At 33.2% G+C, this 27450-nt stretch overlaps 2 protein-coding genes and 1 long non-coding RNA gene across 6 annotated transcripts in view; 1 reads left to right on the forward strand and 2 right to left on the reverse strand.

Moving 5' to 3' along the window:
• The window catches only part of LOC132703975 (5-oxoprolinase), a 90883-nt gene extending 88991 nt beyond the window's left edge, over nucleotides 1-1892 (forward strand). For all 4 annotated transcript variants that reach the window (XM_060675546.1, XM_060674752.1, XM_060673982.1 and 1 more), the window contains one exon: nucleotides 1704-1892. In XM_060675546.1, coding sequence (XP_060531529.1) covers nucleotides 1704-1856 — 153 coding nt within the window. In that variant the 3' untranslated portion in view covers nucleotides 1857-1892. The remainder of the gene's footprint in view (nucleotides 1-1703) is intronic.
• On the reverse strand, nucleotides 507-1697 carry LOC132706773 (uncharacterized). The gene is made up of 2 exons (XR_009619687.1): nucleotides 847-1697; nucleotides 507-792 (listed from the first exon to the last, which is right to left on the reverse strand). It is a non-coding gene; the product is annotated as an uncharacterized LOC132706773 (long non-coding RNA).
• A 1387-nt stretch (nucleotides 1893-3279) lies between the features above and the next one.
• The window catches only part of LOC132700327 (neuropilin and tolloid-like protein 2), a 240454-nt gene continuing 216283 nt past the window's right edge, over nucleotides 3280-27450 (reverse strand). Inside the window, exons 9-11 of the mRNA XM_060667560.1 lie at nucleotides 9667-9977; nucleotides 6613-6771; nucleotides 3280-3830 (exon numbers count right to left, since the gene is read on the reverse strand). Coding sequence (XP_060523543.1) covers nucleotides 3779-3830; nucleotides 6613-6771; nucleotides 9667-9977 — 522 coding nt within the window. The 3' untranslated portion in view covers nucleotides 3280-3778. The remainder of the gene's footprint in view (nucleotides 3831-6612; nucleotides 6772-9666; nucleotides 9978-27450) is intronic.

Below are 27450 nucleotides of genomic sequence, written 5' to 3' on the forward strand. Positions count from 1 at the left end.
AATTGCAGAACAATCAAATTTTCAAAAAGTAACTGAGCTACAGCCTTAGCATTTAATAAAGTAATTACCCTTTTACGAAAGATAAAGTATGCTTTTTTAGGCAGTTTTTCTAAAACTTGACTTGAAATAGTTCATTCTTTTTCTATATTGTTGATTGCTCACATACCTTAAAATGAATAAGATTAGGATTTTTTTAACTTGTCAACCTATCTTGTAGTACTTAGTTTTTAAATGTAACTTTTATCGAAAACTATTTGAATAAGATTCACCTTCGTGTTTTTTATCTGTTGCAGACTAATGGTTTCATATTACGTGAACCCATTTTTTCCACAAGAGAGAGGAAATCGCAGCTTTTGATGAATTATTATAATTCCCTTTACAGTTCGGAACACAGCAAGTGTTTACCATAATTTTATCAAAAAAAGATACCAACACACGAAACACAAGGCTTTATTAATTATTAAAAGCACAGTTTTTAGTTTAAGATAAATAAAATAGACTTAGACAATACTTAAATATTTATATTGCTTTCAAACATAGTTCGTTTGGTATCGTTCGCAATTCAGTACCTCTATGGATTCATCGTCCAAAGCTTACCTGTTTCAAATCCAAATACAACACAAATTGCGTCAACAGGATGCATGTCACTCAAGAAAAGTTTATGATAAACTTTATTTGATTGTGATATATGCATACATGGCTCTCCACAATATTTAATGGAGTGTTTATATTTTGCTAGTTTCAATGGACAATGCAAGCATGGCGTTTGCGTTTAATAATACTTTCTCTGTTCTAAAAAAACACCACCTTTACACATGCTTGTGCTATTTTCTACAAACCACACACCACAAAACTGTCAACATATATGCAGCTAGAATGCGCTTGCCAAATGTTCAAAGGCAGAAAGGTGAACATTATGAAATACTTCCAACAGGCCACGTTTGTTTACTGTTAGCAGCACTATCAATAGAAATAAATTCATATTTTTTTGCACCTTTCATGGAATAGCGACCAGTGGCGCAGAGACCATCCATTTGTAAGAACAGATTGCTTCCATTAAAATTTAAAACAATATATCCTTTTTTTTAAATATCCAACCACTTGGGTTGGGGGGTGACTTATTTTATTATTTAAATCGACCATGTTTTATTGCGACTGTGTTGCTATGTTCCTGTGTTTAAAATATTTAAACTTTTTAAGACACTCGTTTATTAAGCACTCGCTCCGCTCGTGTCAAATACGTGTCGGGTCGAATACCGTTTACCTCACTCGTTGCATAATATACTATTTCAATAGAGATGCAGAAAAAATATTGTATACAACTTGGACGCGAACAAATTTCGCGCCTTTTACTGATATTTTGCGCGAAATGGCGTTTCTACGGGTTGTAAAAATGTATCATCAATCAAGCGAAACTATAATGTTAATTAATTAATAGTTCACGAAAAATTATTTATTCGTAAGTTTTATTTGCATTTGCGCTGATAACAATCATTTGATTTGTCGCTAGAACGCTATAGAAGTTCAATTATGATACGAGTTTTGTTTCCCATTATGCAATTTGTCGCCTCTTTTACTCTGTTGTAGACTGGACCTTCTATTTAACATGCTTATATTTCGAAATGTTCTTCACCGTATATGTAGACAAATTTTGCGTGAATAAAATTGACCACCGAGTTTGCGTAAAATATTGTTTGTTTTAGGACATATTTAGTCTGCACACACCTGGAGGCGGTGGATACGGCACCCCGCCGAAACATAAACTTCATGAACCTCCAACCACGACGGTACATAATAAAGTTTTCGTCGAACGAGGCAGCGTTTTTGAATATCGTCAGGCGCAAGAAAGCGCTTGATCGCATTTCTGCCTCCAGTAGTCTCTGCTAATAAAAGGTTGCTAATATATTAATTGCTTCATTTGAACCTCCTCGTTTCATTTAAAAACTCAAAAACTATTGAGCTATTTTTGAGATAAAAATTATTTTTTATATAATTTGTCATGAAAATAATTATCTGTCTTTCAACCGTTTTAGATAAACATCTCAAATTTTGTTTGCAGCATATTATTACGTAAGATTTAAGCTATTGCATAACTCACTGGATTACAATTCAGTCTTGATCAAAAAGTATTATAACGTACCATACCTATTTGAACTGAACTAGAATAATACAATGTAAGCAAATAGTCTGTCTTAGTAGTAAGCCATATTCTGACAATTGGAATAGACAGTATTTATCAATGTATTAAGAAGTTTTATGCTATTTTGATGTAGCGAATTCATATTGGAACAATGAATTAATATAAAAAACGGGTGTTTCTGTAGCCGAAAATGTAAGTTTGTTCCGTTGAACATTTACACTCGTTAATCCAAATAATTATTTTTAAAAAGTTTGGATTTTCTTGCTATTTTATCAAAATCTGAGAGGCCGGCGTTGGGTTGAAGAAATCGTAGGATATCGTGTTTATCATGCATGTCATTTGTCTTTAAAACTCGCTCGATTGACTTGCATTTAAATACAATATTGTTTATAGCTTGAGGATATGCATGAACTATATAGTAGTTTTAAAGCTTATTCTTTTCTCTTTTTCTCAATTTCTGCAGTCCTTGTGGTGATCTTATTGCACTTATAATAATTATTAATTTATTGCAATAGTAATAAATCGATATTTGAATATGAACTAACAAATTACTTCTTACTAGGAAAAATTGAATTATTCTAAAATTTTCTTTTTAACACCAAAACGGTTCAAAATTGGTGAAAATTTAGACTTTTTTCTCATCTATCATAGAGGGTGCATTATATACTTACTGGAAAGTCATTGGTTTGAATGAAATATTATTCCGTAACTCAACTAACGTAACGTATTAGCCAATTTGGGTTCAACGTTTGCGTAGATGATAACGCCGGCAGCGAAGAGCGGTTATACAGTGGGTCATACCGGAAATTTCGTCGATCTGTTATAGGTAAACTATGACTAGGAAAAATTTTAAAATTTGGAATTAAACTAATATTAGTGGTGGCAACCGGGCTAAAATATTTTCAAGATTCGGTTATCGGATTCGGGTGTTCATTTTTTTTTTAATTTTACTTATATATTATTCATATTTCACCGTTTTTGAGATATATTTTTATAATCTGTCCCATAAATTTTACTCTATTAACTTACCCTGAGAAAATGGTCTGCAAAATAATAATTAATAACAGGATGTTGAAAAATAAAATAAAATTAAATTAAAAAAAACTGGACAAAATCATCAAATGGAAAAAACAAAACTCTTGCCTTTTTAAAACGTTTATTAATAGGTAAATTCCATAGAGTTGCGATACAAAAAGAGTAAACTCGAATTCTGCACCTGCAGTGTCGAAGGAACAATGAAGAAAGGAAACGGACCAAGCGAAACGTCCGGAGACGACGTGACCACGTCGTCCGAAACGCGTGGCTGGGATATTTTTAATTAGGCCCAGTTTTAGTCACGCGTCGATACGTGCACGCAGATTGTCAACACATTATTATCGGAATAATCAATATTAATTAATTTAAAACGGAAAACAAAACCAACTAACAATGGATCGAATTAATCGACGCGTTGCGGTGGTCGTGGGGACAACGCCAAGCTCGCGTCCCGACGTCGTGGACGTCGCACGTCCCGCGTCTTTCAAAATACGCGTCTTTCGACGAAACGGTGTAGGAAACGGCCACTTCGTCGGACATAGTTTTGACCAGTTGCCGTGGGTGTCTCCTTTTGTACGGCTCCCAATCGGCTTTGAGCAAGTGTCAGTGTGTTACGATCACGTCCGGGGCCGATTTGGTCGTCTGAACGCTGTATCTGGAACAATTTACGGCGTCGTACGCATTTGCGCTATTTCTCGATGTCAAAATGTTATTTCGCGCGATTTTCAGCTCATTTTTAAATGCACTTGCCATGCCCTATTCATTTTGGGCGTTTTGAAATATTGCATTTTCATATTGATTTTTCACGATCTACGTAAGTGATCTCTGGAAAATACGTCAAATATCTTTAGTTGAAAGACCAAATTACAACTGTTATAGGAAAAGGTTTTACAAAAAAAAATTAGGTACTAAAAAAATTTATTATGTACTCACGGAACCACATGCCCTAAAAGGAATGAACCTGCAAATGGTTTTTGTATTAATATTTTCGGAATAAGTTAAGTGAGAGTTGTGATATTTTAGCGTTTTCGTAATTTTGTCATGCTGAATCTGATTCTATTATTATTATAAATCTGAAATTTTCATCAGGGGCGTAACTTTTGAGGTGTACAGATAGCGAAAACTGCAAAAACTTTTTTGTGGGTCAAATTTTAATAATAATTTACCTTTAAGTTAATTTGTTGCCATATAAATCGCTGTTAAGTGTAAAACATGCTCTAGTATATACAAAGCAAAATATACAGTTGATGAAATACAATAAAAACATTAAATGGCATACGTTAAAAAACTATATGAAATGTACACCAAGAGGCCCAGGTGAAAAAATGAATAAAAATTATTTACATAAAGTTAGTGCAACGATGTCATGGAAAATATTTCACATTGAAGGAGACGTCATTTTTAACTAGCATGCCTGAAAGTAAAGTTTGGAAAATTTGAAAAAATTCTATAGTGGCTAAGAAAACACAGACATTATCGAAGTGTTTTTATTTGTTTCAATGAGTTCATAATCAATAGTTCGCTGCAAACTTTATGGAATGTTTGCAAAACAAAAACTGCCCATATTATCATTACTTTAATCAAAACTGTTCCGGGATACTAATGGTGACATTAATTGTGTTGCAATAGTCCGATCGACATGCGTCATACACCCTGTAAGAGTTGGATTAATAATTGAAAATCATGTTACAAGTAAGCTTCGTCTAATAGATACAAACTATTCTACATGCAGGGTTAGAGAAATGCCTGTTTTTGGAACCAAAAATATTTCGGATTTCACTAGGGACTATCACTGCGATACAATACACCAAATAGCTATATTGTAATGGATAATGCATCCTATCATAGTCGCCTGTAGTGTGATGGAGTTGACAAACGCGTAAGTCAGAAATGTAACCGCTAAAAACTGGGACAATTGTATTCAACACGTAAAAAAAAATGAGGACTCAACTATATATAAATAGTTTAGAACCAATCAAAAGCCTTATTATTAATTTGGAGGACAGTAAGGATAGCGAAGTTAATAAAATTAAAATTCAACAATTCAATTATATTAAAATCTTAAACCCAACGATAATACATCCAGATATAATGACAGTGCGGGCCTGCACTACGTCCTTCCATTAGGCACACATAAATTTACGTCTTTAGGGTCCTATCGAATTTTATATGGGTTTAGGTAGTTGAGTCACTTTTTTAGATCATGAAACGTACTGTACGTTAAACATATAACATAATTGCTTTTTTTAAATTTGCCGTTTTTTCTCATGTAATCGTTCCCTATACCAAAAAGCGTTTGAATTATTAATTTTACTGTTTTTTCTCCCAAATTTGACACCACTAATTTTGCCGTTACGAGAGTCGTTCAAGTAGTCTTTAGTAAGTTTAAATCGAAAATGACATTTTGCCATTAAATAACACTCCTAACTGGCCAGCTGTTAAAATTTCTGCAGTATCCATAATTTAATCGTTCTTGTCGATTGAAGTAAGTTGTTTTAGATTTTCTATGAAAATATATAAAAGCGAACAGCGATTTAATACTTGTCTTTGAAAGGCTTGATGTCGAAAGAAATCAAAGCTGAGTTAAATCAAGTTCATAATTGGGTGAATGGAATCAAACTTGCTCGTAGATCTGTGAAAGTGTTTACTCACCCATCAATCAATAATCAAAAAAAGGTTTTTTTTAGTTAGGCATAAGAACTTACTGAACAGCCTTCGTATTCAAACTCATTGGATACCGAAATGTTGGTTGCAATTTGCGGAAGGAAAGATTTATCTAGATACATTTGTTCCATATTATACAGGATCGTCTCAAATTAGTAACACACACAAATCATCAAAACTTTGTTTTTTCAATAGTTCACTATTTGCTAAAATCCTGTAGGATAATAAAATTTGTTTGATAATGGTAAAACCTATCTCGAGGTTTTCGAGATAATCGCGACAGTTGTTTCAAATGGCATTATTTGAAGATATGTTGTTTCAAATTGATAAAGTTTCAAGACGAATGCCAAAGTTATGACAGTTGCATTAGTGATTTACTCGTTTCCAGAAATCTGTTTATTATGTATGTGACCATCGATCACCCGGTACAGAGTGTTAATGAGCGAACCTCAGTGTAAAATGTTTGTTGTTTCCATTTTCACAATTTTCATCAAATAAATAATTTATAACTAGTCATTATTCTGGGCAAGAATTTTTCTAAATATTCTCATTTTAAATTAAACTGACGACAAGCGATGGTGAAGGAAATAAATAGGTGACAATAATAATAAAAAATAATAATAAAAATAAAAGGTTGGAGAAATGTGGGCCAGAAAGTGAGATTGCTTGTTGAATACAAGTACCTCTCAAGAAATGTTCGTATATCATTTTCTCTATTTTAAATGTTCGCAAGTAAAAGCAATTAGTAAATTAGTATTAATAGACTCGCTTACCTTTTGTCGTATGGCGACAAGGACTTCTCGTGATGCATAATAATTTTCGCTTCGGCTTTACATTTTGGCTCCTTTTTACTGTACCCGAACGTGCTGAACGGAGCCTGAGGCGAATTTGTATGTACGCTGTTGTTTGGAGAATTAGTTCCTGAACTATATCTGAAAGCAAACGAGCTGGATTTATCATTTGACATAAACAGTTTTACATCAAAAGATGCACTTGTTTTACAAATTAATTGACCTTATAAACGCTATTACTATTATTGTTTAGCTTTTCTATATTTTTATTTTTTCTATTTATTAGTTTATTACAATTTTTAGAAGTTTCGACAACGCGTACTCAATTTCTTTTTAGTTAAAAATTTCATTTTTATTAAGCCTTTACTAAATTTTTAGCCTAGTTGATATAACTCTTTTTTGGTTTTTATTATATAAATAAATGGATATATATATATATATATATATATATATATATATATATATATATATATATATATATATATATATAACTAGATTCATCAGTTGCTGTGGGACCGCATAGAATTATTAACATCATGGCGCACTGAGAAAGACAAGGACATCACGTCAAAAAAACTGTGGAAGAAATTAGAAATCCTTCAGTCAAATTCCAAAAAATCAGGACAATTGCCAAATATAAACCGAAGCAGTGCAGTTCATAATTTTTCAGCATACCATCTTTCCGATACAGAAGTCAGTGTACTGAATAAAGGATTTAACTATGCAATAGTTCCAAAAAGAGTCCCCGTCGAAGAGATCGTTTCCAACGTCGATGCAAGTCTTTCCACCATAGACGAACAAGATGCGGAGTTAATTAGGCAAGATGTCGCCAGAGTCTTAAGACAGTCAAAACCACCGCAACCAAACTTAAGCAGAGAAGAAATGCAAGCTTTAAGGAATCTAAACAAAAACGAAAACATTCTAATAATGCCAGCAGACAAAGGAAATGCCACTGTCGTCATGAATACGTCGGATTATAATGCAAAATTGGAGGATATTTTGAACGACCCAGTCACCCTAGTCCCCAGAGATTCCACGACATATTTGGAAAAAACAACTAAGTCCAAAATTCTCGATTCATCAATAAACCAGGATACAAAGAAGAAACTTATTCCAATTGCTTTTGAATGGGATTATCCAAGGGTGGTCATTAACATACAATGCAACAAGATTATTACCTAAAGTTTCGGAATTTAAATTCAGGTAAAATTGTGTTCCGTAATAAAAAATAATTCTATACCTAACTGTGTTTAATATTCTTTGGTTTGGTATACTACTTAGTTTAAGTTTATTAGTAATCATTGTTATTTCGTGTGTAATACAGCGTGTGTTGAATCTTGTGAGAATTATGCAAAATATGTGCGAGTCTACTGTATCTCAGGAGAATGTAGAAACCAGTATTTTATTGAGACTAAAGAAGTTATAAACAATGTTTATTTGACTCTCATTGAACGTGGCAAGCAAGCATCTTTAGAAGAAACGGTCACATTGACGAAAATGTCAGCATCAACTGTATGGAAAATTGTGAATAATCCCATTTCAGCGAGGAAAAAAAGAAGCGATGCTGGCATTTGCTCGAGTGTAGATGAAAGTGATCAAGATATAACACGGCGTAAAATTTGCCAGTTATACGAGGAACAAAGCGTGCTTACATTAAATATCTTAATTAGGAGGCTTGAAAAAGATGAAACCGATGTTAAATGTGGCAGAACTACCTTATGGAAGTGTATTCAACACATGGGTTTTAGATTTAAAAAAATTGACAAAAGGCAAGTTTTAATGGAATCTTTTAGAATTCGGAAATGGCAACTGGAAATTTAGAAAAAATTAGGATTTACAGAGAACAACAAAGGCCAATTATTTACTTGGATGAAACCTGGTTCGACACTTATGATACTCCGGAAAAGGGTTGGGTTGACTCAACTGATAAGTGTAAAACAAACGCGCCATCAAAAAGAGGTAAAAGAATAACTATTTTGCATGCTGGCTCTAAAGATGGTTGGATTCCAAATGGACTTTTTCTGTCTGCGAAAAATATTAAAGATTTTTCTCTGCATTACCATGAAGACACCACCGCTGATTTATTTGAAAGTTGGTTAAAAAACAAACTAGTTCCAAACATTCCTCCTAATAACGTCATTGTAATGGACAATGCAAGTTATCACAGTAGACAGTTGACTAAAACCTCTTTCTCATGTGACACAAAAGCAACAATCCAAAAGTACATGTATAATAACGACATTTATTTTCACGCAGATTATACCAAAAAGCAATTAATTGAGGTTCTACAAAGCTTGAACCTACCAAAAGGAATACGCCTGTAATAATTATGCAAGAAATTTAGGGCGTACAGTTTAAAGGCCACCTTATCACTGTATATTTGATCCCATTGAACGTGTTTGACACCCACTGAAATGTGCCATTCGTCGTAACAATGTTTTTCCCGTGTTAACTCCAATGTCCTCAAACTTATAGAAACCGAAGTTTTTAACATCCCTCCACAAAGTTGGACAAATTCTGTTAAACATATAGAAAAAGCAGAACAATCGTATATCCACAATGCAAATAATATAGAACAAATAATAATTAGAACAAGCGATGATAGCGATAGTGGTACTGATATATTGTGTGAATAATTTTAAGTAATTTAAGTAGGTAATAAAAATAATTTGTAATTTCATTTTAGATTTAAACATAAATAAATAAATATTGTTTAGTATCTTTCATAACAAAAACCCAAATAATTAAATCCCAACCAAAGTACGGACCTGTTCGGCCATATTTCATTCTTACAGCTTGCCCGGGTCTTTCCTTAATTCGTATCAGTTTAGTCACTTTCTTTTATCTATGAATAGACTTTACCTAAATAAACATATTATAATATGTATTCTGTTGCTCTGTTCTACAATACCAACTGGTCGGGGGTTTTTTTCCCTTCGGAATGTTATTTCCATAAATGTTGTTAAAAGTCAAGACTATATACTTTGAGAAAAAGTATACTCCGGAATTCCTCTACGGAAAAAAGCAAAGACTTACTCTTGAGTGGTAAACAGGCTCTCCCGTGTTTGACACGCGCTGTCGCACATCTTGGGTAAAGGATCCTCGTCTACTGTATAAATGTTTTGATTGTACAGACTGCCGTTACGAGGCGAGCTCGATTTACGATTGTTCTTTATTAAAATCGGTAGCACGTCCTCGCCCGGCACGTAGCAAGGGGTCGTGACAGATTCAGATACGCCTCCAAACCTCGTAGACTCCACCGAAGGTGTTCGGGCGTTTCCGTTGCCTTTAAATGACGTTTTTTCCGAGTTGTCCGCGTCCAGTTCTTCCATGCTACGTTTGAAGGCCTGTAAAGAAGAAATAATAGTTGACTGATGGTATTCTAAGATTTTAAGTTGCTCTAGACTATAAACTGATGGTATTGATTGTACATATTGTGCGGAGGTAATTTTTGTTACGTTATTTTGTTTCGCTTTGTGCACATCTCTCTCCAAATGAGACACTTTTAAGGGAGATAGACGAAAACTAAAGTAGGTGTCTGGAGCTCGATTTTCATAAAAACAGAATGGTAGAATTGGCACATGGATATCTGTTTCCGTTTCAGAGTAGTAGGGTGCATTTTAAGAAAATCCCTGTAACTGTTTTTGTAATGGAAAGTTTTGGGTTCCTATGCTAACATTTACAGAGAATTTTTAAGGCAGTTTTTAGAATTAGATATAATATTTTAAGTACGGGTATTGGTATTGGTATTAAAGGGCGGCGGCCTCGCGGGCGTCCAAGCACTTAGGTCACCAGATGGGCCCGTTGTGCCCCCAGACCGCTCTAGAGGGCGTCCAGAATGCCGCCCCTTATTTTAAGTACTAATATTTTATTAGGAAGCAATCGAAAAGTTGTATATAGATAGAAAGTTTGAACTTTGAAAAAGTGGACATAACATATTAAACAAATGCATTTAACTTTATAAATAAATTTCACAAAATCTAAAGTATGCGTATGTTTTTTTAAGTTCTTATAACGTTAGTTTCATATTGACGTAAGAGAATTATTTTTAAAGGCTCCAAAAACCACTACTATATGACTCATAGGAAGTTCATTTAAAATTTTTTGGCCATTTCTTCTCATACTGACTACTGTCAATTAGTGGTAAACACTCTGCATTTTGACTCAAACAAAATATACAGGAAGTTTTATATAAAAAAAAATCGGTTGATAACTAATATACTATTAGTACTAAAAATATTGAAACCATTAAATTCTGCGTAGACGGTTGCTTTGGAAATTTTTCATAGAAACACAAAATGTTCCATAACAAAAATCGAAAAAACTCTCTAGGTATAACTCTGTTTTTACAACTATTTTTTTTTTAATGAAAATTATGATTTATGCGCGGACATTAATTTTCGTCTCTTATAGAAAAGGTAGTAACTCGAACAATGTGCAATTTGACCCAGCCCTGTAAGTGTGTATGTGTTGTTGCGGGGTATCTCAGTTATTATTAGAGACAAATGCGATGCGGTTTTTACGAAGCGGAGCTCTGTTTCCGTAAAATAAAAGATACCGCTTTTCAAACGGTCTAAGGTGGCTTTGTTTTTGAGATACAGGAAGAAATAAAAAATCGTATACTAATGAGTTGATAAAAAAAAAGATACATCTTTTTACATGAAATTCTTTGGAATAAGCAGATTTTTGTTAAAGATATAATTTTTAATATATGAAATAATGTTCTTTAAATAAATCATCCTGTATATTCTTCTATAATTTGATTGTACTCTCCATACGCGCTTCAAAAATGTATTATTGTCTAGACAAAGTTAAGACAAAAAAAAGTATAATTTTTAAGATGTAAAAATTTATGTTTATTTAAAAAAACACATTACAAATTTTGTAAAAGCATATGAAAAGTGCGATCAAATAAAAAAAAATATATAAAGCGTGTTCGATTAAAAAATGCATACCTTTAGCTCGTATCCTAAAAATTACATATTTAACAAAATATCATAATCAAAATCAGGAAACTTTATTTTATTAAGCAAATAGTGGATTTGCTGTCAGTATAAGATGCAGTTTCTTTGAATATTCCTAGATAAAAACGTAAATTTGAAAACTCTTGTTTGGTATCAGTGTTGGGAATCAAAATCTATTTATTACATAATCTAAAAGACATTTGAACAGAATCACAAATTTTAAGTGTTTATTACACCCAAAAATTAGGTATGGTATAATTTTGTATAGCAAATATTTCAAAAAATTGTGATTCCTGAAAATTCTATTTTAAAAAATATAATATAATAATAATATAAGCCGAAATATTTCGTGATTAAATGCCTGTCCTCGTTAGAAGAGTACTTTAGTGTCTTTTTAATTCCTTGTTTATAGATTACTGCCTTGATAAGTAGATTATAAGCCATTTAATTTTATTTTTTTGACAATTTTGTATACAAACATTGTATTTCTGGATTTATATAAAGATTATTTTTATTATTATTAAATTATTTTATTTTATGTATTAACATGTGCAACTTTCTAAAAATATTTTTTTCATACCGCAACGCGATCGCAAGATATCAAGGGCAGGTTTAAATGTGAATCAAGCAAGAAAACACAACACTCACAATCCATCAAAAACGTCTACTTCCATTTAAACCTACTCCCTGATGTAATACGCGGGAGGCCGTTGTCCTATAAGCCATTCGTTTCCATCTCTTACTCTTTACGATGAAAATAAATAAGCGACATTGGCACTTAAATTAATATTTTTCGTATGAAGAACGTGTAGTTCTTCTTCTTTTATAGTTTTATAAGAACACCATTGGTGTTACAAGTTTCGTTACTTCAAATTACCTCTAAGTTACTTTAAGGCTTTTACTATTAGGTTTTTATAACTTGAATTTATGAATCTTAAAGCATCTAATAAATATTCTGCAATTTCTATGAAATTTGAACTCCCATGCGCTTGGAACAACCATTTCACTATACGTTTGCACAATTTTAGCAGACATTTTTATCGATATTCACAAAACTGAACACACTTGATTGCATAATTGACATTTGACATTTGTGTACTAATGTTTTTCAATTGCTTTCCAGTTATTTTTAGGTTTATAGCGAATACGAAAATTTTTATAAATACCTTTTCCTACTCCCGTACCCAAAAACTAACGTTCGTAGAAAAAGTATAGTATGCAACACAGTGCGGTATACTTTTTAAGTCCCTCGTTTATTAAACACTCGCGCCGCTGTGCTCCGCCCGTGTCAAATAAATTCGTCAGTCAAATGCCGTTTACCGCACTTGTTGCATAATATAATATTTTTTTATTATAAATACTCCAAAATCAACTTAGGTTTTATTGCAAGAGGACTATTGTTAAAAGACACCTAGATGAGTGCTATAAAAGTTTCCAAGGTGTTTAATATTACTTGAAAGATTAAAAAACTAAAAGTTTTTTAAAAACACACCTGGTGAACATGACATCGTTTTGTGTGGGGCGGTTGTTTCTATATTTTTTCTTAATGACATAAACGGATTTTGATAACATGCATTTTAATTGCATAAAAATCATGAGGATTATTTAAATTTTCTCTTTTTAACCAAAATTACATTTTAAAATGCTTAAAACGAAAATGCTCCAGTTTTTGCAAGGATAAAAAATTAAATTATTAATTTAAAATATTTATTAAAATATTTTCTCATACTATTGTCAACTTTAGAGTAGAAGCATAAGAAAAAGGTAAAGCGAAGAGAACGTTTGCTGCTTTGTCTCTACCGTAGGTAGGTTTAATAACGGTTTATAAAGGTAACGTATATGAACTATTATTTGGTCATTGTTACCTTTCTAAGATTCTCCATTTAAGTGACATATGTTGATGGGTTCGCATGTTTTATAAAAATAGTTAATGGAAACGTACCAGTTACCGTTATAAAACAAAAAATATTATTCGAGACACGCAGGGGACCAAACGCGGTTCGAAAAGAAGATATAAACTGTATAGCTTATAAAAATAGTTAATGGAAACGTACCAGTTACCGTTATAAAACAAAAAATATTATTCGAGACACGCAGGGGACCAAACGCGGTTCGAAAAGAAGATATAAACTGTATAGCGTGTTAATCGCAGTTTTTCGAGCACCTATAATCACGAGATAAGGGGACTTTTATCTCTTAAACGCGTACTTAATGCGTTCTGGAACTGGGCCAACCGGTCGGAAAACTATTTAAAAGGGGACCAGCGATCCGCATCTAAAAATTTCCCACACCAAAAGGGAAAGGCAACGACACTTTTATCTATCTGCGCGAATTGCGAGGAGTTGTTAAGAACGTTATCGCGTGAAATAAAACCCAACCTTTGCTAAATGAACGGGCTGAGCAGATGACCGTTCTACGAACACTTTACACTTTTTAAGTTTGAGCACCAATTCCATTACTGGTAGTATTAGAATTAAAGAATTATTTATCCATTAAATATTACCAGTATCAAATTTCAGAAAATCAAAGTTTACATGAAAATGACGTCAGAGTCCGATAATGGCAAGTGTGGTATACGGCATTTGAGTCACGACGAGTGACTTAAAAAGTTTACCAAACGTGTTACATACTATATTTTTTCTACAACCGTTAGTTTTTAAGTAAGTTTTTGCACAGCAACTCGGATACATTCGCTGACATGACCGTCAGAATTGACAAACGTCAAAATTGAAGCCGTGCGGTAAAATCTGCGGAACATCTCAATGAACACGTGCGGTAATATTCGGGAAATATGCGATGGGGATCGGATCTGTGGAGGTAAACTAAAATATTGTTTTGCAAAAATGTACCCGAAAACTAACGGTCGTAGAAAAAGTATAGTATGCAACACGTTTGGTAAGTTACTCATTTATTAAACATTTGCTCCGCTCGTACCAAATAAACTAGTGACTCCAATGCCGTTTGCATAATATATTATTAAAGTATATTATGCAACAAGTGCGGTAAACGGAAATTCACTCACTCACGAGTTTTTAATAAAAACTACTGACGTGGTAAAGTGACGCTTCCCGCACGCTAGATCGGTGTGTAATTAGGTATTTTACAGACGGGAGTAGAAACACATTATTACAGTGTTTTAAATGTTTGTTAGGAGAAAGATTTTAGTATTGATATTCATTTAAAAAATTCATTACAGGTACAATTGTTTGATTAGTTTTTTCTAAAATATATAATGGCATAGTTATTGCTCACACCAATTATCATATTTTTTTGGTGAACACTTCGTTACGAAGAAAAATGGCGTATGTAACATTAATAATAATAATAGTTTGGTTTAGTTTGCTGTAAGTGATTGCATAATCAGCATCTATAGTCAATAACTAATTTTACAAGCAAAAAGGAGTCCGAAATTCATTTTAAAAAAGATTCTAGTTCAGCCCCGAAGGTAAACCATATTTATAATGTCTATTAATGTTGAGAATGCCACTTACACTAAAGTTCTAAATAATATACAAAAACCACACTGCACAAAATGGAAGGAACACAGACAGCAAAAGAGTTACTTGCACGATGTCCACTTTAAAAAAAACTCTATATGAAAAAACAAAAAAAACTCACTTATATAATATTAAGTTAAACGAAACTGTTTATATTGATATTTAAATGCCCCACTGATAATGTTTTGAAATTGTGCGGAATATTTTTAAACAAATTATAAATATTATAAGTGACACACCTTTCATAGTAGACTGCACTGTGGGGTGGAGGTGATATGTATTAGCGAAGAATTTTGTTAGATATGATGATCGATCTGTAATAATAATTTTATGAAACAACAAAGCGGAATGTAAAGTTCTGCGCTTCTCCATATAAAGGTATTTCGTTTCTTTTAATTTATAAGAGAGATTCTATACAGTGAATGCCATAAATGAATCGAAGGTATGTTTTCTAGACGCTCTGTATTCTGAGGCTGTGGCAGGGGCCATATACAACATCCGCAAAATTAAAATGACTAGGAACAAGTGAATCCGTCAGTCTGACCTTGTCACTCCTAGACAAAAGATGTCAATGGGGAAAAATACTTTTAGGAGTGGAATATGCCATTTGGATACATTTGTTGACTTGATATTTAAATTTTAACGCAGAATCAAAAATTAGCCCAAGATCCCTGCTCTGATAGGAATATCGAACATCATAGTTACCGATTTTGATTTTAATTTTTTGACATGATCTCTCATTATGTCTTTCAGCAAAAGGCACCAGATTTTTTAAGTCCTCGTTAATATAAAGTTGAGAGTTATTTACGACTTTTGGGCAAAATGAAATATATATGTGTGTGTCATCCAAACATTACACATTACATGTGTAAATTGAAAATAATAACGGGCCCAAAACTGACCCCTGTATTACACCATAAATTTATTTAGTTAGCAGTGACACGCCAACATTTCACATTTTACACACAATTTAATCGAATTAGGATGAAAATCAACATTATTCAAAATTTCTATTAGTAATTCATGATTTAGTAGATCAAATGCTTTCCTGAAGTCTAACAAAATCAACGCTGTGGTTTTGCCTTTATCGGTAGCTTTAATTATATCGACAGTTATACTTAAGAGGGCAGTGGAACAGCTGAATCCTGGCCTGAATCTAGATTGGCATTAAAACTGTCAACATTTTTTCCTTACACAGAACACTTTAGAAATTTATTAGAATTAATAATGTTGGTAAGAAAATAGACAATTATACATCAAGTGATGTGTAAAATTTAACTTCCAGTTCTTAAATAATCAATTGATTGTGCTTTAATCTGTATTGACAACCAATCTTATGGCAAAAGTTGTTTTAGTTCATAGTTCACTTCTTGAAAATAGTATTTTGGTCAGTAGTTTTGCAGGTATTTAAAATTTGAAATTGCACTAAGGAATAAAGCAAGATTAATTTTATCAGATCATAATAAAAATCGAAACCCTTAATTTGAGTTTTAAGGCCAGCGGTGTCATTTAAATTTTATCGCAATCAAGAAATAATTCAGAAAAATTCTGAACCGACCTTTACCCGAATTCTAATTCACGCCGGTTAATATTTAAATTAAGCAATAAGGACGATGATCGAAAAGGGACAACCCAACTACGGGGGGCCCTAGCCTCGTTCGCTGGTGGAAAGAAATTAAGTCGCTATACGGTGTAACTAGCCGTGGCCCGGAGCTCGTAAATTTTTAAAGCGCCCAAGATGTCGCCGGCAAAAACTTCCCAATTTATTTTTTCTCAGAACAGACCGGGTCATATTTCTCTAAAGACGAGTTTAATAAAAATTGATAGGTGCGCCCGCGTACCGTTTTCCCGACCGCTTCGGCTAAATTAAGCCTTCCAAATTAATCTTTCGCGTTTTAGTCGGGTTTAATGCGCCGCTTAATTTTGATTAATGCCGCGTTTATAATGTTGGCCGCCTAATTTTTGTCAAAATTACGCGGTGCGGAAACGACAGAGCGCGATTTTTAAGGGCCGCCCGCCCTTTTTTAAAATTCAGATTGCCCGAGCTTAGATAAGCGCTGTGTCCCTTGTTTTGTCCGTTAAAGCGGGCGCTTCCTGGCACAGTGATAAGGGCGAGGACAGCCTAGCGCACGGATTCACTGACCTCCGACTACCATGAACATTTTACCCCCCTTTTTACCCACATTTTAACGTCTATAGGGGAGAGAGAGTCGATGGCGACAACGCTACCAGTTTGCTTGGAGTTTTTGGTCAGGTAGCGCTTTTATGTTATACTTGGAGCAGAAATATATTGCTTTTACAAACGACCCCGTGATTACCTTTGCTACTGTTTATTACTCCAAAACCGCAGCCCCTTATAGAACACCCTGCCGAGCAGACCCTTACCCGTAACCATTCCAGGACCGGAATTTATATACCTACACTAACAAGCGGGATAAAAGTATGTTTTCAATACGGATTACATAAAAAATTAGTACAAAGTAACAATTCATTATGTTCTATTTCATTACATTTCTACATAGTATCATTATTAGTATATTAAATATAATAATAATAAAGTCACTTAAAAAATCGTCACTATCGCTGCTGTCGTCACCTAGTCGAATGATTAACTCCGCCACTAATCCTGATATTTTAGCTACCTCTTGCCGAATTACGTTTATGGTACTATCACTAAATTTTCGTGCAGTGTTATTTCTTTTTATATGCCCTTTCAACTCAGACCAAATCATCTCAATCAGGTTAAATATACAATGACACGGGGGTAATCTCAAGATTTCATGTCCGTTTTGTTGTGCCATCGAATCGATTTTGTAGTAAAATGTTTTATTTTTAATAATTCCAGAAGTTGTTTTTTCGTGTTCAAAATATAAATCATTCTTCATCAGAAATTCTTTAATTTCTTCTTTATTTGAAGAAGTATTTGGAAATTTTCTAATTTGGGTTGAATGATACGACGCATTATCCAACACAATAACAGTATTTGGCGATAGTGTTGGCAATAGTTTATTTTCAAACCAGTCCTCAAATATTTCCGCCGTCATGTTTTCATGGTAATCCACATTTGAATCGTTGACGATTTTGGCAGACAAAAATCAGGCATCTTCCACCTAAACATTTTCGGACCCGGCATGAAAAATTATTAGACGTTTTCCATGTAAAGGCGGCACGTCTATTACACACTTGTGACTGTTATCAAACCATCCCTTTCTTACTTTGTCGTGAGTGTGAACCAAGTTTCGTCTAAATACACTATTGGCCTATTTTGCTCTCGAAAATTTTCAATTCCATTTAAATAATCCAGCCACCTTTGCGAAATTCTTTGAGATTCTATTAGCACTTGGAACTGAAAATCCATTTTTTTCAAAAAAGTACGCAACGATTCTTTGGAACAACTGATGTTTAAGTCTGTCGATACTTTTTTAGGCATTTCTTCTAGAGTTAAAACATATATAAGCGTCGAAGAATATAAGCCTAATTAGATCTGTTGATTATCCCATTCAAAACAATTTTTTTAGCATACGAAGACAAACGGATTTTTTTTCATGTCTTGTTCTAACAGGGGAACATCTGCTTCATCCCACGCTTCCCACATTTTAAAATGTTAAAAAACAGGAACCTTCAAATAATACTTAATTGTAAGATTCTAATAAATATTTATCTGTATTCTTATGACGTACCTTAATCTATCGCGCATATAATCTATAGCCTTAAAAAAGAATGTTGTTGTTTACAAATCAAAAAACTATATAGAAGACGCAAAAATACAAGAAGAAATATGTTGTCAATCGACAGGCACCCAAGACAAAAATGATTATTTTCAAACTTACCTGTAAGATAAATAGAGTCCAGGCACTTACCCTTAGCCTTTGAACTATCCAGTGGAAAGTGCCTCGCAGGGTCAAAGCTCCAGAATCAAGTACATAAATACGTATTTACTGGAAAGATCACAGCCAAATACTTCCGCAATATATATGAACATATCGCAATTTAGATTAAACATTTAAGGACCTGATTTTAAAATAAACGCTTCTACTTATTTGAAAATACCCCGCAGCATCCATCAAATTGTCCAAAACGATCCATTTATGTTTCAAATAAAAATTGCAAGTTTCTACAAATATTCGTTACGGTCCATCTCAGGCAAGACCTACTTATTGTAGAATAAACATCTGTTGGGATGGGTGTTACCACGGTTCTGCGAAGATCTGCGGTTAAGGTACTTTAAAATACTTAAAACTTCAACGCAATAAATGCACTATATTTTTGGTCGTATTATACATAGTTGTGGGTAACTCCATTGACCGCCTCATCACTACAATATTGAACGGAATCATATTTTTTTTTAGCTTTAGTTATGGTTGAAACTCTTTCTATTTTTATAGAAAAGGTGCTCTTGTTTAGGCCGTCTAACTATGTTTTTCGAGTTATTTACATTTAAAAAGTTGAAGTTATTTTTTTTATAAATACGTAAAAGACGAAAACGTACGACGAGCAACAAAAAAAAAACAATATTTAATAACATTAATTTTGGTAATAGTAATAAAAAATCTTCAAATCAAGTTTTGAGATGGTCCATCGTCTACCTCAATACATTTTACACAATGAAATTTATAAGGTTGTTCTTTTATTCTAGGCGGGCTTGTATTTTACTACTGACTTGAAAAGAAAATAATGGTGCTTCAGAAACCGTGGATGAAGAAGGAGAAATTTGAATTCGTGTTTCGGAAAATCCATGTTTGAGTACTCGTCGGTTAAGTGCTGCAACCGGAATAAATCATTAGAATTTAAAGAAAAGAAAAACAATTTTTACAAAATATGCAAACCAACAAAAATTTTTTCTTAATAATATTTATTGTGACGATGAAATCTTTAATTGGAAAAATAATCATTTGTAAAATTCTGAAAATCCACATACTGTAAGCATTCTGAATATGATTTTTTCATTGGTCCTTTTGAATTTGAATGGCCAATCTAACTGGAAGTCATTATTTCAGGACTATTTAAACGTATTCCTAGAAAATGTACCATTTGCCTTAAAAGAAAATTTGTGGTTTATGCATGATGTGCGCCAATATTTACATCCTCATTGATCATTTTGAATTGAAAAGTGGACCTCGTTACTTAATCTTCCTTCAGCACCATTTAAACGTACTCATAGAAGATGAGAAATTATGAAATTATGACCACCAAAGAATCCAAACTTAAATCCACTGAACTTCTGAATATGAATATATGAATATGAAAGATTTAGTATACGCTGTTGTTTTAAAAGATATAAGGAACCGTGAATACGCTTACAAATAATAACAAAAATTTCTTCATCACATTCAAGGACCTTCACGAGAGTGTATGTACCAAAATAGTTATTGTTAAATTTTTTTTTGTTGTTTCCTGTCCCTACTCGTCTTTAAAGTATTTTTAAAAAATCATAAAAAATACTTTGAACTTTTTAGGTGCAAATAAGTCAAAAACTGACAGAGTAAGATGGCCTAAATATGAGTGTAATTTTTCTACAGGGAGAAGGGCTTTAAATGTATCAAGTACGAAAGCAAACCTAAGAAAACCATTAAGAATTGGAACATCGAACGTGAGAAGCCTTTTTGAGGCTGGAAAACTAGCGAATCTCACACAAGAAATGAACAGATTCAAGCTGGACATCCTGGGCGTTGCGAAAACCTGGTGGCCTGATGTGGGAGAGTGCGAAGTGGAAAATGACTCTGGCAATGACGATCCAAAAGTCAGGAAAGATGTGGGAATTGTTGTAACAAAAGAAATACTGAAATCAGTTATAACTTTTGTTCCATGCTCGGACCACACTGCTTTATTGAAACTCAGTGCCAAGCCAAACCATCTTAATGTAAAACAGGTAAACGCGCCAACTGCGCATTCGCCGGGACATGATGTGGAAAAATTTTATGATAAAGTTGAAGAACAGCTTAAATTAACTAAAAAACAAGACGTCAACGTAATCATGGACGACTTCAATGCCAAAATAGGAAATGGCCAACTTGAAGAAATAGTTGGACCTTATGGTCTCGAAGAAAGGAATGAGAGAGGTGATCGACTGCTGCAATTCTGCCAAGAAGAAAATATGAAAATCACAAATACCCGGCAGACCGACCGCACAATATAATACTAAATCAAATACACTTCATCCTCATCAACGGAAGGCAAGCACGTATCCTGGAGCAGATATACCTTCTGACCACATAATATTGATGACCGTCAAGAAAATTTCTTTATCGAGTCAAAGAAAGCCAGCTACCCAGCGACGGGTGGGGTTAGAAAAATTAAGAGATGCAGCCATAAATGTAGAAATGTTTAATGAAATAAACACACAAATTCAAACAATAACACCAAATACTGAAGAGGAGCTAACCGAATTTTGGCAAAAAATAATGGGCAGTGTAACAAGATCAATGTAAAATAAATTAGGTTATAAAACAAAGAAAAAAAACAAAAATAGATGACTGATGGAATCTTAGTATTGATGGATGAACGTCGAAAGTATAAGGACGAAACGGATGTCAACACGTACAAAGATATTCAAAACTTAAAACATTAAAGATTGGAATAGCAAAAAACGAATGGCTTAAACACGAATGCTCGGTAGTAGAACAACTGCAAATCAACATGACGATTTTAATCTGCACAAAAAGCTAAAGGAGACAGCCGGTACATACATAAAAATGATATAGTAAAACTTTTTGAAGACGACAGATCCCCAGTTGACACCATTAACTCTCTAACTGGTCCACCGATCACTAAAGGGGAGATTGAAAAAGCTATACGTAATTCAAAAAATAAAAAAGCGGCTGGCCCGGATGAAATTCCTCAAACTCCTCAATTAAAGAGGCATCACAGCACTGCATAAGGTGTTTAACATCATATATGAGACAGGTCACTACCCTGGCAATGACTGAGCTCTACTTTTAGCCCCTGGCCTAAGAAGACAAATGCAAGAAGATGCGAAGACCACAGACTTATTAGCCTGATTAACCATACCCTAAAAATATTTCTTAAAATTATACACCAAATAATATTCCGAAAGCGTGAAAGAGACCTAGCTATTTACAATTTGGGTTTAGGCAGGAGCTAGGCACAAGAGAGGCAATAATTGCAACATAAGTGCTTGTCCAGAACTGCTATGACCGGAGAAGGGACGTTTGCCTCTGTTTCATAGATTATGAAAAGACATTCGATCGCACCATAAACTAATGCATTGAAAACCTATACTGGAACCAAACAGCGCAAATAAAACTAGACAACAATATGTCTGACAATATACAGATCAAAAGGGGGGTGCGACAAGGAAGCGTGCTGTCTTCACTTTTATTCAACTTATATTCCGAAACAATTTTTCAAGAGGCCCTGGAAGACACGGAAATGAGAAGCAAAGTTAATGGGACGTGGATTAACAATATGATATCAAATCAATAGGCCTAAACACTAACCAAAAAAACAAAATTTATGATTATTTCAATTATTTGGGAATCTGGCTCTTTGAAGACTGGGCATCAGACAAAGAAATAATATGTCGCATTGAACAAGCCCGATAGGCACTCTTGAGGTTTCGAAGAGTGCTTACTTGCCCCGATTTGGATCTTGATCTATGACTGAGGTTCGTGTTTCTTTACCGCATGGAAGGCTGGACATTGAGGACTAATGCAATTAACAAGTTGGAGGCTTTCGAAATGTGGCTGCATGGCAGGATTCTTAAAATGCAAAACTATTTCAATTAATTAAGATGAGCAAAACGCCGTATCAAGGGCACATCATGCGAAACAACAACTACCAGTTTTTGCACCTACTGATCGAAGGTAATATTGAAGGAAAGAGAGGAATCGGAAGGAAGAAAATGTCTTGGTTGCGAAACATCATTAGAGTTTTTTTTCAGATTGTTATGAATATTAGCAATCAGTTAATAACTTCTGAGATTTTTAGTTAAATATTTCCACATGAATTAAAACTGATCCAAAAATATTTTTTTGTAAAAACACATTTCAAAATAAATAAAAAAATAGGCATTTTTGTTTTTCTATCCTGACCATATTTAAAGCTCAAATTTTCGTCGCAAGGATATTTCATTCAGGAATTTTTTTGAATAATGAATATCTTTCAGAAAAAATCTTAGTGCCTTAATAATAAATTATTATTAAATGAAGTTGACTTTCTAATGGAACCACCCAGTGATACCCAATGATACCCAAAAAATAAAAACATTGTAACTAATACTTTTGATGAAGTATTTTTGACGTCTGTCGTATATCAATTTAGATTAAAGTCATCAGCCGACGTCGTGGTGATCCAGATCCGTTTCTTTTTTCTTTTGTGTTAGTACACCATATGACGTCGGTTGCCGGTGCTGATTTGTTAAAAATTTTTGCAACGAAGATTGTATGCAGCAAACGGCGATTTGGGCATTTTAGTAACAATATTCCGAAACCTAATAGGTGACGTAAAGTGGAAGTAATTATTATGCAAAGTTTAAAAACAAAAATGCGCAAAAATAATAATGTATATAGGGAAGCTTTGAGGCTGTAATTGCCTCTATGGCTTTATCGGATTATGTGCGAATGCAGCGAATTAATTAGGTTAAAGAGGCTAGTGCTAAACGTGGCAATTCCCGTTAACCTGAGCAATATTTAGTTCAAAGTAAATCATCGCCCTCAGTCTCATCATTATAAGCTTCTCGACCACCTATGCTCGAGCAGTCATGCGGACGCATATGCCAATTTACGTCGTGTCCCCTAATCCCCGATAATTTTGGGAAAGCGTTATAACATAACATACGACTTATGTGATACGACTTAGTAAACAGTTATGCAGCAAATATAACAAAAAAAATATGAAAATGCTCGGTAACATAAAGAAATCTTATACAAATTTTGTTTTCTTTAATTTAAAAAGCATCGAATACAAAAAATCGACTAATAACTACGCGAATATAAAAAAACGGAAAATACTACAATTACATGTAAAATTTGAAATTAAAATAATATTTGCCTATTACTCATCGGATTTATTTTTTTGAAGAATAATGTGTACAGTGTTTCCTACTTTTGATGGTTTAAAGCCTCTCTCCCTTAGTAATAAAGTCAGCGTGTTTCGGCTTTTGCGATTCAAACATATTACATACACACATATACTTTTTTATAAAATGAAAAGTGGTACAAACAGCTAGGTATCTTAGATATTTAGATAAAGTATTGTTTTTTGTAGCTCCGTTATGAGTAAACTTATTAAAAAGATAAAAACTAATCCATATAGGGGTTTTTATGTGCATAGTCAGTTCTTTTCTGAAACTCACAAATTTTGATATAAATACAGAGAAAACAGCCTTAAGTCACTAAAGCAGCAAGGCGCAACCTTTATTGATATGCCCTAAAACAAGCAAGCAAGCAATATTCGAAGTATAATGAACTGAATGAGCAAATTGTTAAGTTAAAATAAATATTAGTTTGCTATTTTGTACGATAATCATCCAAATTATACTAAGGTGTTTCAAAAGTGGGAATGTGGATAGCTACAAAACATACCTACAGTGTTTATAAACATAAAAAAAACGGCTTTTCTTGTAATTTTATGTTTTACCCTTCGTAAAACTAAAGCGCTCTCATTTCAAATAAAAGAGAAATAATTCATTTCCAACAACATTCCACAACAATAATATCGTGCACTATGGACACACACATTTTGTGTGTGCACTTAACATGGTGCTTAAAATATTTTTGCAATGTTCGCAAATCTAACAGATTACAAAACAATACAATACAATTCGTGGCAAAAATTGATGTATCCTATATTATGGACTATATATAAGCACGAAACCAACATATTTTATTATCTATTAGCCACTGTTGCTCTATAAAAAGATATTTTTGGTATTTAGATAGTCTTGCATTTGGGATAATACAGTTATTATTTTGCGTGTGTCTCGTGATATTTTGTGTTGCTTTGTGAGAGTATTTTTGATTTTAAAAGATAATTTTTGCAAAAATCTCATAGTTAAAAGCGCCTGGTCATTTTTTTTCCTGATAAAACTAAAAAAAAAATTAATAGCACAATTTTGAAGAAGTGTGTAATCAACATGATTAAAACTTGATATTATTGCTTTTTGTGGCCAGGATGACACAGAAAGTTTGAAAAATTATTTAAAGGCTTTTTTTTGTCGTAAATCATGTGATACTGAAAGTATTATATGACATAAAATTTGTAAAATTAAAGTGCCTGTGATATGAGGATTTTTTATGAAATTCGTGAAATGGTGAAATACCTTAATTGTGTTTATGAGGCATTTATTTAGAAAATAGAAGAAAAATTCATTCTGTGATAAATATTTGCACCAGAAATTAGAGTATCTGCCTTTGGATGAGTAAATAATGTAGAAAAACATCACCTTGTGTTCTTTATTCTGAGATAGTGTCAAATCGGTAGTTTTTGTAGGAACCGATTTGAAAAAAAAAATAGAAAATATTTAAAAATAAAACTTAACAGTATCACCTTAAATTTAATAATAATAATAATAATAATAATTACAATAATAATATAACAAGTTTAATTTTAAATCGACGCTTAATCAGGGTCTGATTCTCTCAGAATTTTAATATTTTCTTTGAAAGGCTCTAGCAAATTTAAAGCTTCAGGACTAAATCTGTTTTTATTTAAAGCTTCCCTGTATCTTCGGTGTTCTTTATTGCGGGCCTCTTGGGCCTCTTTGGAAAGTTTCCCGATTGGCACTGGACTGGACTTCACGATCTCTTTTCCGTACATCAAGATTTTATGGATAGTTACAGGCATTTTGTACCAAGGATGCAGGGAAACAAATAATCGAGCAGTTTCTGTCAAATATATTTTAAAATTATCATGTCTAATACTAAAACCGAATCTACGCATGAAATGAGGAAATGCCATACATATACCAGGTATTCCTGATTTATCGGTCTCATCAAAATATTTTCTATTAGGTTCGTAATTATATTTTCAAATTTCGCTTGAGGAACAAGGCCCAAATACATTTTTGTTAAACATAACATTTTTATTAATTTTGGCAATGTGGTAATATTAATTATATAGGTACCTTAATATATTTTTATAAAATGGAGATGGGCAGAATTTTATTTTTAGGAATGACAATGAGCATTCAAATAAAAAAAAACTGTGATAACGTTTTGCTCGATTCTTGAGATATCTCTAAGCAAAATCAAAGAATTTACTTTAGGTAATAGAAGAGAAACACAGATTCAATTAAATAACAGTGACTTGCAATTCAAAAACAAAATTAATATGTCCTTTTTGATATAAGTAGCTTAAACTTACCTCTATTAAGTTCATCCATTGAAAAAAGGTATTTACTTATCGTGGCCACAAAAGAACTTGGATAGTTTCTTAAATATTTCTACAAGAAAGCGGAGGCGTAACACGATTGCACATATTCAGAAGCTGTTCCCGGTTACCATGGAGATGTGTAACCCACGATTTAATTGTTTTTAGATAGTCCAAAGTTTGTTTGTTTAATGCTGCGGAAAATATCTTAAAAAAACGAAAAGACTTTTTGGGTCATCCTGGCCCACCGTGCGTCATGTCCACGAGGACCGATTTTTAAAAACCTATATTTTTATATAAGTAATACTGAACATCTTCGGAACTTTTATAAAACTTATCTGGGAGTCTCATAGCAACTATTGCTCTTGCAATAAAACCTAAGGTCGTTTTGGAATAATTATAGTTTTATAAAGTACCGTAATTTCTATAAAACTAAAAGTGACTGGAAAACCAATTGAAAACCATTAGAGTAAAGATATCAAATGTCAATTTTGTCAATTTTGTTTATTTATTTGTTATTGAAATAAGTGTGCTTAATTTTTGTTTTGATTTAGTTTAGAATTAAACCTAATATGCTTTCCAAAATTGTGAAAAAGGCATAAGTTCAGAAAACAGTCCTGTCTTTCACGGCCTTTCCCAAGGTATAAGTAGTAACTTATAAAAACCAAGATTAAATTGTTATAATAAGGTTTTTAAGAACGCACTATAAAAAAATGTATTGCACCAATGTTATTTGGATTTAAAACATCTCCCGTTATGGCCTATTATGTATTTCAATAAAAGTGTCAAAGTGAAATTTACAAATGCAAAATTATGCACTTTTTCGCGTTTCGCTTCGTGTGGGGCAAATGAATCATTCAATAAGTTTTCACAGACGATTGAAACGGAAAGGGCAGAGACCCGCCTGATATTTTTATCCAGTCGCAAAACTCTCATTTTCATACATCCCCTCGATGCTATGGTAAGTAAATCACATTTTCTGTTGCCGATTCATCCCTGTGTTGCGTCGTATGAATAATTTATTCCAGTGG

Source organism: Cylas formicarius, unplaced genomic scaffold (genome assembly GCF_029955315.1).
Source record: "Cylas formicarius isolate icCylForm1 unplaced genomic scaffold, icCylForm1.1 PGA_scaffold_10__41_contigs__length_53128322, whole genome shotgun sequence".
NCBI lineage: Eukaryota > Metazoa > Arthropoda > Insecta > Coleoptera > Brentidae > Cylas > Cylas formicarius.